The 18,571-nt window shown below is 41.0% G+C and overlaps 1 protein-coding gene across 1 annotated transcript in view; it reads left to right on the top strand.

The window, feature by feature from the left end:
- LOC146320709 (uncharacterized) overlaps window positions 1-18,571 on the top strand; it is a 28,846-nt gene that overhangs the window by 4,807 nt on the left and 5,468 nt on the right. The window contains exons 2-5 of the mRNA XM_084729067.1: window positions 8,646-9,619; window positions 12,913-12,964; window positions 14,926-15,049; window positions 16,352-16,494. Of these exons, the coding sequence (XP_084585193.1) occupies window positions 8,646-9,619; window positions 12,913-12,964; window positions 14,926-15,049; window positions 16,352-16,494 (1,293 nt within the window). The remainder of the gene's footprint in view (window positions 1-8,645; window positions 9,620-12,912; window positions 12,965-14,925; window positions 15,050-16,351; window positions 16,495-18,571) is intronic.

Below are 18,571 nucleotides of genomic sequence, written 5' to 3'. Positions count from 1 at the left end.
TCAGACTGCAGTAGAGATGCAGATAACAACAGGCTGAAGGAGCCTTTTAGTTCCATGAAAAGTAGTTCTGGGACTGAAAACTCCAGGTACTTTCAGTGGATAGTACCTTTCAGTGGCTTTTAATGACAATTTTCAAGAAAGATACTGTAGTTCAGTGTTGCTGAAGATGATATTCAAAAAATTAGCTTGTCTGGCAATTTTGATGCTGTGGTTGCACTTTGAAATGTTGTTGTGTCCATCTAGAGTCTGATTGATTGCAGTTTAATTGTGTCAGTACAGTGAAGCTGAGCCCACGCAATCGGGCTCCTCACTGAGGTGCTGCCGAAAGACTAATTATCATGATGCATTCACTGGATCGCATTCCAAAATCTGGAAACATTTCTCCAAACTGGTTTAAACCATTGTGGAGATATAAGGTCACGATTCACCACAGGCCTCCACAGGTTTAACAGCTACCACAGCAGCAGCTCTTTTTAGAGGAAATATGTTAATAGGTTTTACACCACAAACATGGAAGAGCGAGCCTGCATCTGCCTGTCCTCTCTCTCACCCAGTCACATATCTGTGCGAGTTTGAGGACCGCAGTGGTAACAATTTCCAGCGTTCCACTTTTCCTCGCCGGCTACAGTGAACGTCCCATGATCGTGGCTCTGTAAATAAAATGTTGATCGAACATGCATGGGCTCAATGAGGCCTTTCATAAGTCACTCATGATGAAAATGTGCTGAGCCAGCGCTGCGGTGGCCAACGCGGGCCACCCTAGAAATGCCTGGGCTTAATCAGGCCGCCACACCAGTTGTTTGTAAACTCACCCTGGCTTGAACCAGAGCCACTGACACGAGCCCACCGGGAGAGGCATTTACATCACAGGGGAGATATGTGATAAATCCTGGGCGAGTATCAGCGCTTTTCACAGCTGTGGAGAATGACCTCAAGGAGCTTCTTTTCTATGTGTATTCGGACAGAACTGTCCAAAATATCAAACCACATATGGGACATCCTGCTGACATTGAGATGCAGCTGCTGACTCAGTTGTCTAAAACCTTTAAAAAAAACCACTCTAATTCATTATCAGCTGCATGTTTGCTGTTTATGATTGGTATGAAACAGAAAACAAATGTTTTTTGAGGAGAAGAACAGTTCCTCTGTGTATCCTCACTGTAAGCATTGACCTCTTCTGTCAGTGTAGTAGAGCTGCAATGATTAATTGATTGTCAACTATTGAATTAATATTTTGTATTTATTTACTATTTTAATAATTGATTAATTGTTTGAGTCATTTTTTTAAAAGTCCAAATTCTCTGATTTTAGTTTCTCAAATGTGAATATTTTCTGGTTTCTTAAGTCATCTATGACAGTAAATCAAATATTTTGGGTTGCTGACAAAAAACAGGACATTTGAGGAGGTCATTTTGGGCTTTGGTATCATTTTGTAACATTTTATGGACCAAATAATTGATTGATTAATCAAGAAAATGATCAACAGATTCTTCAACGGTGAAGATAATCTTTAGTTGTAGCCCCACAATGTATACTGCATTACTGCATGAGAAGTCTGTATCTTTCTACATCAGTGCAACTCAGCGAAATTCCTGTTCATTTGTTGCACTTTCAGAATAAGTGCTTTTTAATTCTAATTCAATTTGTGGCACACCTAATCTTGTTAAACTCAAAACAGCTCCAGCTTTTATTTGATTTGTGGTAAGATTAGTCTCATTTCCATCCATTGATTTTACGGCATAAAATCTTAACATGCTCTATTTTATTTCTTGAACAAAGTTTATTTCTGAATTTTCATTAATACAGCTGTGACAATTCACTAAATAAACACATTATAATGGGTAGAACTCCCCCTCCCCCCACCCATGGTAACATTCAGAACATGTTCTATTTTGGTAATCACTTTTTATGTCCCAGCTAATTGACAGTGAATATGTAGCTGCTTTGACTATATTTTTCCTGATATTTAGGTCTATATCAGCCACATCTCAAACCCTGTCAGATGACTTTATTCAGTTAAGGATAATGGACATTTAATTCCATGCAGGCTACAAAGTATTGGTCTACAAAGCTGCACTGTGTTGATATTGCTCCCGACCTGAAAGATTGAGTGTAACTGTAAAGCATCCTGAGTGGACTGCCGCTGCTCAGGCGCTAGCCTGTGAAGCAGTGTCACTTTTCTCCTCCAGTAAACAGGGCTGGTGAGGATTCCTGCCCCCTTTTTAGGGGCCTGCCTGCCTGTTTATGAGCCAGTCCGGGACTGTTTGTGCATGAGAGGCAGAGTGTGTGTGTGTGTGTGTGTGTGTGCGTGTTTGTTTGTGTGTGTTAACAGTACTTCAGCAGAAGCCAGCTCGTGTTGCAGAGTTTTCACAGCGGTGTCGTCAGCCTGGGTGGTTTAAAAAAATACATTTAACAGCCAACAGTTGGGTCAGACTACAGACTTCTGTTTTGTCAAATAAAGGTGGACTGACAAGTCGAGTGTTTTGGCTTGTTTACCTCAATACTATAAAGAGAGGTCTAAAATGAGTTGTTTTTATAACAGATACAAGCTGGGATAATATTTTTTTAGGGTTTCTTTTTTGTGTCAGAACCTTAGTTGAATGCTCAGATACTGGGGATGTAATAATACATCAAGTAATACGCTAAGGCATTAAAAAAAAAATTCTCAATAACATTACTGGACTGTGAAAATACCTACAATGATATTACACTTATTTTATTGTATTTTATTTTATAAAAGGACTGCTACTGATTGCTTCATTGTTTCTGTTTCACCGTTGTAAATACATAATTCAAGCATCCATTGTGAAAGACAATTCATGCCATTTTTTTTTTTGTGCAAATGCTTAAGCCAACTGCTGGCTACTTTAATTTTATTCAAAGGAAAGCAGAATCACTTAAAGTTACAAGGAAAAAAAATCCAAACAACAACACAAACAATTCCAAACAAACAATGTTTTACATATCAGATTTATTATTTAAAGTTATAATATGTAACATTTCTGCATTAGAATGTCAAAAAACACTGTCAAAAGACACATGTTATATATTTAGTTGAGTTTTGTATTTACAGTATTACAAATTTGTCCAACAATGGTCAAACAGAGAAATCCATAATTTATCCAAGGTAACAGTGCATTTCCTACTAGCTGCTAGTTGCTATAACCTCCGTGAAAATAGAGGATACATTGAATCCCTTTAATTTAGGAAGGAAGTCAGCAAACATGATACAACATGAATAAAATGTAATACATTATCTGCAGATAGTTTTTCATCCTGTAATGGTTGTTAAACAATGAAGAAAACAACTCCCATTTTACCGTGTTTCTTCAGATGTCTTTTGTTAGTGTTTTAATGTGAGAGAGCCCTCTAGCAGCAGTCATCATTTTCCTTTGTTTTTCAGTAACACAATAAATATTATATGGTGGACTTTCTATCATGGTTTTTCTTATCGTTAGACCCCCATCAGATACACATCTGTAACAAAGGAGCACTATTTTCCATTTTGTTTATCTTATTTTTAATATATTATATTTTGTGACCACATTAAACTATTTATCTGGAATGTTCAAGCTCTCATAAGAAAATGTTATAGTTTTTATCAGTATTAATTATTTTTTATATTAAAAAATATTTAAATGAAATGTTAAAATCATATTCTAATATGTTGGTACATACATATATGCCTAATATAATAGCACTATACAAACAGTTCATCTCCTCAACATCAGTCAGTGGATTTGAAATAGCTTTGTGGTAATTAGACATACTTATGAACCCCATCATGGAATGTGATTGATCCTTTTTTTCTTTAAAGAGGTCCTGACGCAGAGTGGAAATGATAGAACAATACTATTTGTGAGGGGCCTCTCAGTAATGACAGCAGCTGGTCTGATGTTTCACTGAACAAGTCATTTCAGACTATTATGTGCTGAGTTGATCTACTTCTGTCCAGGGAAGCCCCTGTCAGTGGCACAACTGGGGCGCAAGGACCAGCCGGCTCTTATGTAAACTTTGAGCTTGCCTTGTACTTATTAGCATCACTTCATTAAAATATTATCCGCCCTCCCCATTTGTGGAGTGGCTCACCAATATGCCATTGCGGCCTATTGTTCCGCCATGAGAAAAGGCATCCTTGAATAATTAGCGGCCTGCCAGCGGAGCGGCCTGTGATGTAACAGAACTGAGATGTTTGGCATTATAAGAATGTCCCATTTCCATTCGACACTGTGGCACTTTGGGGCCCTTTCATGTGTAGTCTAGCATGCACATCCCAGGGTGCTGGGGACCTCCCAGTCCTGGTGGGAGCGATGACACAGTCTCTGTCCATGACACAGTTCTTTCACCAGGTGGAGGTTTTCACATTATACGAGAAACTATTGATTTATAGATAAGAATTATTTGTAACATTTCCTTTTACCTTTTAAAAGTTTCATTGATTTATTTATTGTTGTGTGAAAAATAAGTCAAACAAGTCATGAAGGGAGGTTGAGGAAAGGCCAGCAAAGCAACAATTCGGCAAATGAACAAACATGCGTTCTCTCACCACCAGTCATGTTTGCCCTGAAAGGGGACACGCTGTCCTTCTCTTCCCCCTGTTATGCCCCCATATTGTGAAGTGGTTCCCCTCATTGCGCAACCTCGCTGCAAACACTGCGAACCCCAAATCGGCTTAGTCTCTCTAACCACAGCAGGAATGGCATTTGGCCCGTTCAAATGTCATCTGTGTAATTCTTTGCTGTAGAGTGTTAATTTCTTGTAAGTGTGTAGGCAGTGCAAGTGTAGTATGTCATGTGCCAATGTAATAGCCTCTAAATGTTGGTCAGGGAGAAAAACAGAAAAATACAATTGTCATAAAAGACTTTAATGATCAAAATTTCCGTCAGAATTGTGGAAAATTTGAGAAACAAATTCAAAATTAGCAGCTTTAACAAGTATTAAGCTATAAAAATAGTGAGCATGTATTTTACTTGCATCACAGACAGTTCTGAGATGTAATTGTCTTTGACAGTGTTACCTACATAATTAGAAAACTGATTTGTACTGTTGTACAATAAGCACCCGCATACTTTCACCTTCTATTTTTTTGGAAATGCAAAGGGGACTGGCAAGTGTGTCATATGCCACGTCATGGTGTACATCTCTGTTTTAGTGCACTGAAACGTAGCCCCATTTGTGATGTTGGCAGTCTGTATGTTACTCTGTGATTTGGCCGCATGCAGTAGCATTCTGTATGCAAACTTGACTTTGGAGGAAGATTCAAATGTTGTTTTTCAAGCAGCTTGTTGTACCTTCAGAGGTATTCTCGCAATCCAACAGATCGCTGTCTGGCCGGAAAGATTAAATTTTTGCCTGAGACCTAACCAACATTTTAATGCAGTATTTCCACTGACTCTTGTCAGCCACTGGCAGGCCCTGAGCAGTGGACTTTACATAAAGTATGTTCCAGCATAGACAAAGATCATAGTGGAGCAGATATTAACCCTGGAGGCAACTACTCCATCACTCCAAACTGAAAGGAGATAATGTTGGAAATGCAACCCCTCACTATATAACTGTTAGAAAAAAGTGTTTTTACGTTTCTACGGTTTAGGTAGAGTATGAGTTCAGCAGTGGACTTGTTGCTTATTAAGCTTATTAAACTTTGTTTACACCATTTATTGGCAAAATAATGGCAGAAACAGAATATAATATTTAAAAGTGTGTTTTCATTATCTGAAATTGTTGTGTTTTGATTACCTTTTAATAAGCTCTTCATATCTACAGATGGTGTGTGTCCTCGTCTACAGAGACTGCCATGTTGAACCACCATGTTAGAGAACAAACCAAACATTGGCTATAGATAAGTTTTTTGTGTTTTTCACGAGTTTTGTGAACTTTGTAGTTTCTCCTAACCTGACATCAGATGCTTTTTTTACAAAGACCCTTCTGGGAAGTCGTGCTTAGAAGCTGTTTGGAAAAGGGCAGGTACTTTCAAAAAACTCTTGGCAGGTGATTGGATGAATCATCTGTCTATCACATCTAAACAACTTCAACCAATCAGATCAACATTTCCATGGATGATTCTCACTGTTGTCACATTTAAAACCAGTAGTCCCTCCTAGGAGAGTGATTGGCTGCACCACTTGTGGTGTGAATACAAACGAATAACTTGAAGCCTCGCAAGATGGATCCTCACGTGATCTCATGATCTCGCAAATCCAGCTGCCTTGCAAACTAAAGTTTCTCCTACATGCTTTGAAGGAGAGGGTGAGGGAAGAGGTATTTAGTTGATTGCAATGTACAACCTCACTGCTAGATGACACCAAATCCTATGCATGGATTCATAATGAAACTTCAATATTGGAGGGGAAAAAATCACTTAAACTGCAATATATCTTAACATCTGACTTCTAACACCTAACAGAACACATACATATGCACTTGCACACACACACACACACATATTTTCTTTAGTTATGTAGATCATGCCCTCTTGCCCTCTCTGACCTTCCATGTGTCTGTAATATACTGTGGCCTGGCTGTGAGACTGTCAGCTGTATCAACTATAGAGAGGGCTTTAGGCTTGATCCTGATGACCGCAGGGCTGAGTGAGTGGTCCTCTCTTACAGTCATGATTGAAAATTACATGTAGATTTTGCTACTTAAAATATACTGCCTGAGGAATGCCTTTGATAAATGCATTCAGATGGGGATATATGGTCCATGGAGCAATCAAAGCGCCTGTCTGGCTCCGCAGACTGTAGCTTTCCTGGTGTCCTTGTTGCCCTCTCCCCCCCCACCCATCTAAACTGCATTCTCAAAGTGATCTTTTACGCTTTTAGCTCAGTCCAGAGCACAAGTGTCCCCCGCGGGTGTTGGTTTGTTACCTGTCTGGCACGGGGGTCCGCCAGTCTGGGTCATTCCCACAGTCCAGAACTGAGGCCAACAGGAAAGCTCATAAACACACCGGCCCCCTACAAAGGTCTGGTCCTAAACTCCCTGGCCCAGCCACACATCTGCCTCTGCTTAGGCCCCAGGTCCCCCTTACATCCCCACACACCTGGGAAGAATTACAGCCAGCATGTTTGAAGAAATGCCCTCCCCAGGGTTACCCAGGCAGGCAAAACACGGGCTTTGATATAAAGGCAGAACAGCAGGGTTGAATAGTTCAGTTTCAAGCTGGTTTATGTCTGTGAGTAATCAGACCACAAGTCGAGTGTATTATTTGCTGATAGGCACCTTGGTTCTTGCTGCCTTTGACATAGAGAACTTAATCGCTTGGTGGGCATTATTTGAATACATGACTCATCTCAGAATTTAGGCAGAGTGTAACATAATACTGGTCAACGCTTTTAAACATAATGCCGAAGAATGACATGAATGCTAGCATGGGTGGCACCAGTGGGAATCAAAAGCTGTATTTGTTTTGAGCTCTACCTTTACAGCTGCATGAGTCATGTTAATTGTCACTTGGAGAGGGGGTGCAGTGAGTGCCTAAAATAAGGCTTAAAATGTAAGGCTTTTTTCAGGCTGCAGCCAAATCAGATTTATTTCTCAAGTCTGATATTTAAGACGGACTGTCTGCACTATTATTTGCAAGTGATCAAATTGGATTTTTGTGTCCAGACATCACCAGCCTACCCACATGGGTTGCTGTGGTAATGTAGGCATCAGTAACTATGTATGATGGTGATGTGGCTTTTCCTGCATGGAAGCGTGAGATATGGAATGAACTCACTGATAGAGGAGGATGGTATGTTGTATACATACATTGTGATGCTCAGCCAGTCTGATGCACTGGGTTTTGCTTTGCTGATTAACACAAGGCAAGACATCTGGACTAAAATGAGCTGTTGAAATCTGATCAGAATGATATTTCAAACCACATCCAAATGTGGCTTGGGTTCCCATTTGCAAAAATGGCATTTCATGTGGATTTCTGCTGTCCAGACAAGGCTGAGGTAGTATCTCACATACAACAACATGAGGTATACAGTATTATTACTGTATTTGTGTAAAACTTGTGTAAAAACCTGTGTAAAACGTCTTAACTGTACTCCACTGCAGATAGTACTCACTTAAGAAAAGCGGAGCTGATCATGATTGTTACTGATAATCACAGCGACACTTGGGAGCTTTGTCTTTACTTGAGAAGCTGCAGCCGTTATTCACTGACAAACTCAAACCTACACTGTACATTTACTGCCAGACTGACAACTTTTTATTACAACTTTTTCCTCTGCTCAGCAAGCACTGACTGTCAATTGCTGCTCTTGCTCTCGCTTGCTCAACAAGAGTTACACATTCACTACTATGCTATGATACTTTGACCAATTAGTGATCTGCAGTGTTTGCTTGCTCACCTTTATTGTCAGGACTAAACCCCAAATACTCCAAAACAGGGAGGTTTTTTCATTTTTACTAGTTGGTCCTGTAATTTTTCCCCCAGACACCATGTGTCTCAGCTGCGCTGTCTTGTCCACCAGTAGAGAGCCTGACCTCTGGTGGCGTGTGTTGCACACTATGGTATTGTAATGCCTCCCAAGCCTAGTCCAGACTTTCTAAAATCAATCTGGATACAATCTGGATAAGATTCGGTTATAGTACCTTAAAAACAAGTTTTAGATGATGATATGACTAACTAAATGTGATTTGTATTGCAGGTATACTTTGATTGTGGTGCCAAGGTGGACGTAGTTGACGTCCAAGGCCTCATTCTGTCCCCTGGCTTCCCTTACAACTACTCCTCTGGGACGCACTGTGTTTGGCAGTTCTTTGTGCCTGTTGATTACCAGCTTATTCTGGAGATCTTTGACTTTGACGTGTTTGAAAGCCATGACTCCGTTGCACAGTACTCTGCCATCTCTAATAGTGAGGAGGAAGAGGCAGATGAAGAGGTTACTGTCACTCCTGGCAGTTTAGCGTCAGATGAAACTTCATCAGCGGCTAAAGATCCTATGCCTCAGATTGTAGGGGATGTCACAAAGACTCAGCAGTCCTCCCAAGATGGTGCGATCAAGCAAGTAGTGGTCCAGGAACAGTCCACGAAAATGGAGATTGCCAAAGTCTCAAATTCTGCAAAAAGATCTGCAGATGTTGCCTCTGGCCTATCTCCACCACCTCCTCCCTCTCTTCTCCTCCTTCCTGGGGCTGTTCCTCCAGGAGACAAGGCCGCCAACTCTGCCTCCTCAGCACACCTCAGGGGAGACGTCGACCCCAACTCTGACCAGGGCACAATTGTGGAGGAGACCACCGTTGCCTCACCAACCTCCACTGACACTGCTGTGAGCCCCGAAACCCAGCACTCAGTGCTTGATGCCTGCCCCCACGATGTCCTCTACATCTCAGACCTCATTACCTTCTCCTCCAGGTTCTGTGGCTCCAACCGGCCTCCGAGCAGTCAGCTGGTTTTTGGCTCCAGCCAGGAAATGGTGGAGGTCATCATGGAGCTCATCACAACCACCCACTGGGGCCGCGGCTTTGCTCTTCTTTTCCACTACCACAACCTGACAGAGCCAGGAGGGGCCCGCCATGCCTCTGCTCCCGCAGCCAGCAAAGTAGACTCTCTGCTGGCTGCTGTGAGTGGAGCCGCCTTCTTCGCTATGATACTTACAAGTGCCCTCTGCATCGTTTTCAGGTAACAGAAGTACAGTAACTTTATTTTGAAAAGTAAATAAAATACAAAAATAATACAGACAAAGTAGATTAGGAATGATAAGTGTTGCAGCCACTATATAATCAGGCTAATGCAGTACAGTTTGACTTCAGTTTTCCGGTAATGAATTGCAACAACACTGTGAAGTTTCTGGATTAAATCCTAGTTCCAACCATAGTGAAAATTTAATGTTGAAATGATTGGGCTCTCTTCAGATTGGGTGGGCATTTGCTTTTTTCTTTGTCTTTTTTAGATTTTCTAGACTACACAATTTTTACAATAGAAAGGGGGAGAGAGATAAGCTTGAGACAGTTTTATTTCAGAACATAGTGGAAGATGAAAAATGGTTATAAAAGCTAGAAATCAGCCATCAGCATTTACATTATGTGGTTCAAAATTGTATAAAATAATGGCTCAAAGGATGGCAATCATTGTTGGTTGTTCAGGGAAGAATATCTCAAAAAAATACACAATGAATTACAATTCTTTTTGCAGACATTCATGATCCCCAGAGTGACTTTGATGATCTGGTGATTTCCATTGTAGCATCACCATTAACAATTTTGGTCTTGTGTGTTTTGACAACAGTTAGATAAATTGCCATGGAATATGGTAAATATAAGGTGGCTATTCCCTGATCTTTCATGCGGACACAAGCGGGTCAAGTATTTCCATTTTCCAATTAAGTATCCCAGCATTTACTCTATGGACTGGCACAAAAGTTAGTTGTAGCCAAAGCACCAGCTATTTTTCCTGGGGTCCACATTCATGTTCCCCATAAGATGTATCCCAATGACTTTGGTGGTCCCTTTAATTTGTATGTAGTGCCATCACCAAGCCGACACTTTTGGTTCAGATCGAAATGTATAAACAACAGACAGACTGATTCCCTTTAACTTTGGCATGGACATTCATGGTCCCCAGAGGATAAAATCTAATGACTCTTTGTTGATACCATAAATTTTCAACTTTTCCATCATTAGATTGACATTTTAATCCATACAGTGGCTAAAAACTTGTAACATTCCTATCAGCCTTAGTTGAACTTTGTATTTAGTGCACATTATAATATATTAGCATGCTAACATGCTAAACTAGGATAGTACACACACTGCTAAGCATCAGCATGTGATCACTGTCAATGTGAACATGTTGTCATGCTGATGTTACCATATACATCAAAACACTGCTGTGTTTAAGCACAGCCTCACCGAGCTGCCAGCATGTTGCAGAATCTCAGTCTTGTGAAAAATGTACAGTGCATAAACCTTCTTGTTTTTTGCATTGTTTTTGATACATTTATCCTATGTCCTATCCTATGTTAGTACATATTCTCCTGAGAAAATTCACAAGTCTTATCTCCCATACATGAAAATGGACTTGTCTGACAGTAGACGCACACACACTCGCCCATGCACAGTCACCACTTTGTTATGTTGACTCAGCTGGAAGCCTCTGTCCCTGATGTGGTGACCCTTAGAGATTAGTTGGGTTTGGCTGCAACTGTGCGGCTTCCTTGATGTGGAGCATTCTCACCATAGACAGCGGGGCATTCAAGGTACAGCACCTGGCATCAATTGCAGCACACAAAAACACAGAGGCTGCATGAAAGTGAATGGGCGGAGAATTAGAATTAAAAGGGGACAACAAGGAGAATTAAAACTCTATGTGAGTTTGGTACCAACAGCATTGTCAGACAATCAAAAGGTGTAATTTACAAGCTTTCCCTCTTGTCCATCCCAGGGGACAATGAAAACAAGCTGAGGGGTTAAGTTTGGAGGTTTGTAATACTATCTGCTCTGACAAGGTGACTGGTTTACCCTACTGGTCCAGAAAGATTGAAAATAAAGGAAGGTTAAGTCTTGTGACGGCCTCAGGATTGAGCTTGCTGTGAGAAACACCCCTGTTTAATATGATTTGTGTTAATTTCAAATGCAGCTCAGTGTCTCCAACTCATCTGTTAGGCACAATAACTCCACAGGTTCTCACTATTAATGACAGGGAAATTGGAAACACATGCTCAATAAAATCTTAGTGTAATTAGCAAGAACAACAACATGAGTCATTCAGTAGCCAGGAAATGCATTACCATGAAACGTCAAGCTCCTGAGCAGCCTCTGTAGCTGTTTTTTCTTCTCATTCTGTTGTTCCCTATTAATCTAAATGAGTTCACAGAAATCATTGGAAAACAACTAGCCTGGCGAGCTAGGCGAGATCTTGCTAGTTTAAAGCAGCAGTGAGATTAACTGCCAAGGTCCCCCTCCGGTCAGAAACCAGCCAAAGGTGGATGAGAGTCACAGCAGGGGTTGCCCTCAGTTGACTGCTGGCTAGTAATGAACTCATTCAGCTGTAAGAGTAATTTTTAATAAGAGGGTACAAGCTCAAGTATTTCTGCATGCTTCACTGGTTCATATGAACTGAAGGAAAGGACAGAAAAGCATGGTTTAAATAGGTAAGTGGTATTAGCTGTAAAAGGATCTGCAACCCCAATTCCAAAAAGCTGGGATGCTGTGTAAAATGTAAATACTGACAGAATGCAATGATTTGCAAATCCTTTGCAGCATTTATTCAGACGAAGCCAATACAAAGGCAAGATGTTTTAATGTTCAAACTGTTTTATTTTTGTAAATATTCTAAATAATCTGAATTTGATGCCTGCAACATGTTTCAAAAAAGTTAGGTCAGGGGCAACAAAATACTGTGAAAGTTGCAGAATGCTCATAAAACACCTGTGTGGAACAACATTAAAACTTATCTTTGTGCTATACACAGTTGAACAAAAAGCAACTCATCATCCTTTTTGGAATCAGGTCTGTAATATTTCATAGCCACCAGTGTGTCTGTGAGAACAAATATTGGACAGAGAGGTGCATTCCTACAGGAAGAAAGTAATATTTAGCAATAACATCTTAGCAACAACCACTATGTGAACGGATAGAGTTGTGGTACGTGCAAATGCAAGATCGTGGTGCATCTCGCTTCATGATCCAACACCACAATAGAGTGACTATTGAGGGGGAAATAGCCACGGGTATGTTGGAGCTATTTTATATTGAGTGAGGTGGTTACTATGTCAAAAAGCTCCCATTTCAGTACAGTTGTATGGGATAGTGTCCATTTTTACATTTCTGGTCAAACTGTGAACACCAGCGGGATTTTTATTCTTGGGAAAACTCTTGCAAGAGTGGAAAAAATAGGGGACATTCATAAAAGCTGGTTTTTGGATATGTCTGTAATTATAAACTAAAATTGCTGTGGTACTGTATGTTTTCCAGACCCAAACTGTGTCCAAAAAGAGCCAGCTCCTGTGCATCCAGCAACTCTGAGGTATAGATATCAATGTATACTCTCTTTTAATTTCTTCTTCTTTTGTCCTCTCTACGTGTCACACTCTGTCCTCCCCTACCTCCCTCTTCCCATATTTGTCACACATTCCCCTGAATAATATTCTTTGCCACTGAAGCCAACACTGTCCCTGCACTCCCCATAGAGCTGCACCTGATCTGTGACACCCTAAAGGCTGTATATAATTAATATTATAGCCTGTTTGGTCTCATTATTCATGTCAGTTGCATTAGTAACAATTTCACTTTGCATCATAAGACTTTTATAGCTCAGCAGTCTTTGTCCTTTATGATTTATTTAATGACTAATTCAACAAAATTATGTTTTATATAAGGTGAACTCCACTAATGTTACACATCAAGGTCTGTTTACAGGTGGTGAAAATTTGTATAAAGCTTCTTGTGGTTCCAGAGAAAGCTGCTTCAAGTGATGTCGCTTGAGTCTCTGTTGGTTGGTCGGGGCTGAAGACTGCAAGTTTCAAAATGAAAAAAAAAAAACCTGGGGCTGTGGAGTTCAAAAGACATGAGCTTACCAGACCTCTGTGGCCTGCATCTCATGTCTGATGCAGGGTAGAGGCTCCACGCTACATTAGCTGCTAATAGAATGACTCACACAAATCTCTGGCCTGAACTTTTAGAGGCTGGGTTGCGATTTGGGTCATGTCGGGACCAAGTTCTGACAAGGATGAAGAATGTGTGGAATAAAAAAAAGACAGTATTTCTGGTTCTGCTAAATACTGTCCATCGTGAGTCTAACAATGTTAAAGGAAGGCAATACTACATTGGAGTACTCTTTTAAAGGGTCCTTTCACTGTAATCCAGAGCTGCACTAGTTAGATAGTGATCAGTTAGTTGATCAACAGAAAATTAATGTGATAATCAAATAATAGCTTTTTCATTGTCATTTTTTTCACCAAGCATGATCTGGATCAAGCTTCTCAAATGCGATGCCGCTCTCTGTCATACATGATAGTAAATTGAGTATCTTTGGGTTTTGGACTGTTAGTGAAACAAAACGACATTTTTTGGGCCTTTTTATGCCTTTATCTGGACAGGACAGCTTTAAGTAAGGACAAGAAAGGGGGAGAGAGACGGAGGCAGGGGGGTGACATGCAGCTGCAGGTTGGGGCCACTGCAGATGACTCAGTCTTGGTATATATATATATCTACCAACTGACCAGCCAGCGTGTCCCCAAAACATGTGAAGACATCACCTTGCGCTGTGGGAAAATGAAATGGGTAATATGACAATGTGATTAATCAAGGAAACAGAAAAATAAAAAAGGTGTATAATCACCTGAAAACGAGAGTTGTTTTTGTTACCTGAGAATGAGCCGTTTATATCCACAGAGGGTGCCCTCTTCCACAGAGGCCGCCATTTTTCTACAGTAGCCCAGAATGTACAAACCAAACACTGGCTCTAGATATGGCACAGTATTGCGCAAGTTTCATGGTCACCATAGTTTTTCCTACACATTTGGAAGTGGAGAATAAAGCGAGGTGTTAATGTAGTATGAAAGGTCACAGGGTGCGCTTGTAGCTAAGTTGGTGGAGCATGCACTCCATGTACTGAGGCTGTCAGTCCCCTGCAGCCATTCCTGTCATATCTTCAGCTGTCCCTATCAAATAAAGACAATATTGCTTCTTCAATAGATAAATAAATAAATAAATATGCAAGCTCACTGCTAGATGCCAATAAATCCTACACACTGGTATGTGTGATTTGGATAGTTATCTTTGTGTACTCTGATCTTTGTTCTGTATTTATGAAGTATATGCATGAATTTGTGTTGACAGCTGCTGTGCTGTGGCTGTGCATTGCAAGACATTGTCATGGCTTGGGGGGCGGGGGTCATCTGTAGTGAACATGTTGACACTGCTGGTATCATGACAAAGTGCTGTGGATGAACTGAATAGCGTTGTGCTGTGTGGTTAATGCTGCAGGTGCCAGAGGGGGTGCAGAACACCGGGGCAGAGGTCAGCGAGCTGCAGCTGATGGCGGAGAATCAGATCAACCTGGAGGCAACTACAGAGCAGGACAACAACAACGACAGCTCGCCACACACAGGTTGGGAAGACACACACCTGTGCACATAAAAATGCACACACACAGTGGATAGACTGATATATTGGATATTGGCCCTTAAAACAGTGGAAGTTACTGTATTCATGCTATTGGTCTCAGTTCCTCTCACAAATGTCTAAGATATATTGCAGCAAGCCCAAAGCCCACAATTGCACATTACTGTGGATGTCATTCATTTTGATTTATATTTACACAACGTGTTTGGACTTTTGACTACAATAATTTTAGGAATGATAATAATACCTTCAGGAATATAAATCTGCCATTAATTCATTTCCTGGCAAAGCCCTCATCTGATAAAGTTTTAGTGCAGTCACTTAAAAGTGAAGGCCTTGGCTTTGAGGAATGTGCCTCAATTGCTGTGATCCAGGAGATGACCTGTCAATCAAACGGTGCAGGACTGGATATTCTGCTGAAGAGGATCTCTAGGTGGTGCTCTTTCATTGTATGTTCATCTATGGTGGTTATCTGTACTCATAACCATCCAGTTCCTCTATTTATTCCAAGCAATTTGCTACAGCTGTTTCTGGAAATCGAAAACAGGAAATCTAACTTGCCTTCCAGGAGTTTTCCTAGGAAAGATTTACCTAATGCTGAGCGTTACAAGCTTTCACAAACTGGCAATAGGTTGAATTGTTATTGTGTTATAAATATGTGGTAAGATATTATGTTAAATTAAAAACAAGCTGTGTATGAGGAGCCCTCTGGGGACTCTGGGTGGGTCTGTAGAGTTTTCAATGGAAAGGAAAATTGCATTCATTTTGGAGCAACACAGGCTTGAACCTGGAAGAATCCAAAGGCTTCTCTCTCTCTCTCAGTGGGACTGAAACGAGGCTGAGAGATTTGTGGGTTGTGGCATTTAACCCACAAAGCAGCCTGGGAGTAGTTTGAACAACAGGGGAGTACAGTCCCCCTCTCTGTGTGCTGCAGTCACGGTGTAAGGAGTTTACACCAAAACACACAGCTTATAAACAGCGAAGGAGTTGAGATTAGCCCACTCTGTTGTTTCATCGAAGCAGTTAAGTTGCAGTACAACATTATAAGCTCTACTGCTTACAGCACTTAAAGAAGACTATTGGCATAAATACATTTTCAGTGGTGAAAACTGTAATGTCATACAAATTTTAAATTAAACTAAATACTGATTTAAATAACTGCTTTCTCTCCGAAACTGAGTTCCAACTCTTATATACAAGCACTATTAAGGTTCAATAAAACCACTAAAATGATCAGTTTGCTCAATATATTATGTCTTTATATGTTTTTTTTTTTGTGTTTCTGTAGTCAGTTCTGGTGGCGACAACTCCCAGAATGCAGAGGTGGACCTTTCCTGCAGCGGTTTGACTGAACTTGACCTGGGTGCAGATGAGGTTTTCATTGTATCTTCAGCCCCGAGCCCAAGCAGACTACCCTTCTCACCTCACACAGTAAGGCCAAAACAGTTCACGCCAAAACAGTCGTCTATGTTGTCGCCCAGTGAGGATATTATTTTCCCCAAAGCCAAACATTCAGGAGGAGCCCTAAAAAGTTAAATGCTATCGGTGTGGCTATATGGATCGCAATGTCTGTCCACCACTTTGGTCCAGACTGAAACATGTACAACAATTTAGTGCAGACACTCAGGATTCCCAGATTATGGAGCCTGTCTTTGGTGATCCCCTGACTTTTCTTCTTGCGCCTCCATGAGGTTGAAACTTGTGGTTTTGAGTTAAATGTCTCAGCAACTATTGTGTCACCTTGAAACATGGAGCAGACACTCTCGCCCCCTCAGGATGAACTGTGTCAACTAAGTGATCCTGTCACACTCCATATAATGACATTCCCATCAGCCCCGGCTGTACTTTGTGTTTTGTGCTAACTAGCAAGTTTTAGCATGCTAACATGCCAAATTAAAATGGTGCACATGCAAAATATCAGCGTCTTAGCACTATAGTTGTGAGCACGTTAGCATGTTGACGTTAGCATTTAGCTCAAAGCTACACAGAGTCATTATCTTATAGCCAGTATTTTCTCGCTTCTCTGAGGGCAAGTAAGGAAATATGCCTATGTCAAAACCATTGACTTGCTGTATATAAAGATGGACAACATGACAACTAGCTAAAAGTGAAGCCAAAACATCTTGGTCACTCCTTGGTTGGCTGGCTGTAGTATAGTTCATAAATCCCATTCATGTCATGATTGACAGCTGAGCTCTGTTTACGATTGAGTCGGCTGGGTATATGGGCGGGAACCTGATACCATGACCCCAACTCTGATCACTACTGCTCAGACTCTGGCTCCAGATGCCATCAGCAGCACAAGATGACAGAGCTCGTATCGAGGATATTTGGCTTCATTTTTGTAACATGGGTCAATGTGCTCCTGGGCTCATAATTGAGGACGGTCTGTGCCTCGCTGTAGAGGCTTGTTTATTCTGGACATAGCGTGCCAAAAGTGACATCATTGCACCTCAAGCGTGTCGGCTCCCCAAGTCGGCCAGTTCGTTTTTAAACGCTTCAGGATGAGATCTAAAAAAAATTGAGTAAATAATATTTTGCCAACAGAATCAAACTGTTTACAGGATATTCAGCATTTATTTCATTAGAATGCATTTAATGTTCCAAATATTTTACTTCTGTCTTCACAGGGACTGTATAACCGTGATAAAGTATGTCCATAAGTAAATGTGAGATTACAATTAATTAATTCTGTATAGCAGAGCAGCCATGTTTGGTCTATGGTGTTCTTTTTAGGACACTTGTTGACCTCTTGCATCTTCACAGAACATTTTGTTTGCACACTCCCTGGCATTCCTGAGAATACAGAAATGGAAAGCATGTAAAGCTTAAACCTTGCACGAGCTTTTATAAACTTCAAATAGCCTCCTGAGGACAGAAATGAGGACTATCTGCACCTAATCATTTTGAAAGACCAATGCCCAATAGGGAAACATTAACGCTCGACCGACCAGCGGTGTGCCTTCATCACATGACAGATGATGTAACTTAACCTCTCAGTTGGAGAAAGGCCTTCTCACTTATAGGGCGTGACCCTATTTTGTATTGGGTCCAGCCAAAAAGTTACATTTTTTGGCTTTTTGGCTTTATTGGATAGAACAGGTGAAGACTGGCAGGGACGGTGAGAGAGAGAAGGGGGGACAGCATGCAGCAAGGGCCACAGGCTGGAACTGCACCCAGACTGCTGCACCGAGGACTCAGCTATAGTACATGGGGTGCACACTGTGAGGCGCCCCCCAGTCAAATAGTTCTAACTGAAAGTAGCTCTACAGTGGACAGGGAAATTGTCTATTTAATCTCAAGGCCAAACTCTCAGTGGGTGATCTCCCTGCTTTGGGGAAATGATCCCTGAACCAATGAACATCAGAGGTGACAGGGCATTCAGTGCTTTGAATTGACCCAGTGTTCCTAATAAGGCTGACACCATTGTATTGGCGTACGCTTGATACGGTCTAAAACTATGAAAACTATGAGGACATAAATGGGAAATGGGGATAATTAAAAAGAT

Source organism: Lutjanus erythropterus, chromosome 10, assembly GCF_056507025.1.
Source record: "Lutjanus erythropterus isolate fLutEry1 chromosome 10, fLutEry1.hap2, whole genome shotgun sequence".
Classification (NCBI taxonomy): domain Eukaryota; kingdom Metazoa; phylum Chordata; class Actinopteri; order Lutjaniformes; family Lutjanidae; genus Lutjanus; species Lutjanus erythropterus.
The sequence above is the reverse complement of the archived record's forward strand: the minus strand, read 5'-3'. Positions and strand labels throughout refer to the sequence as shown.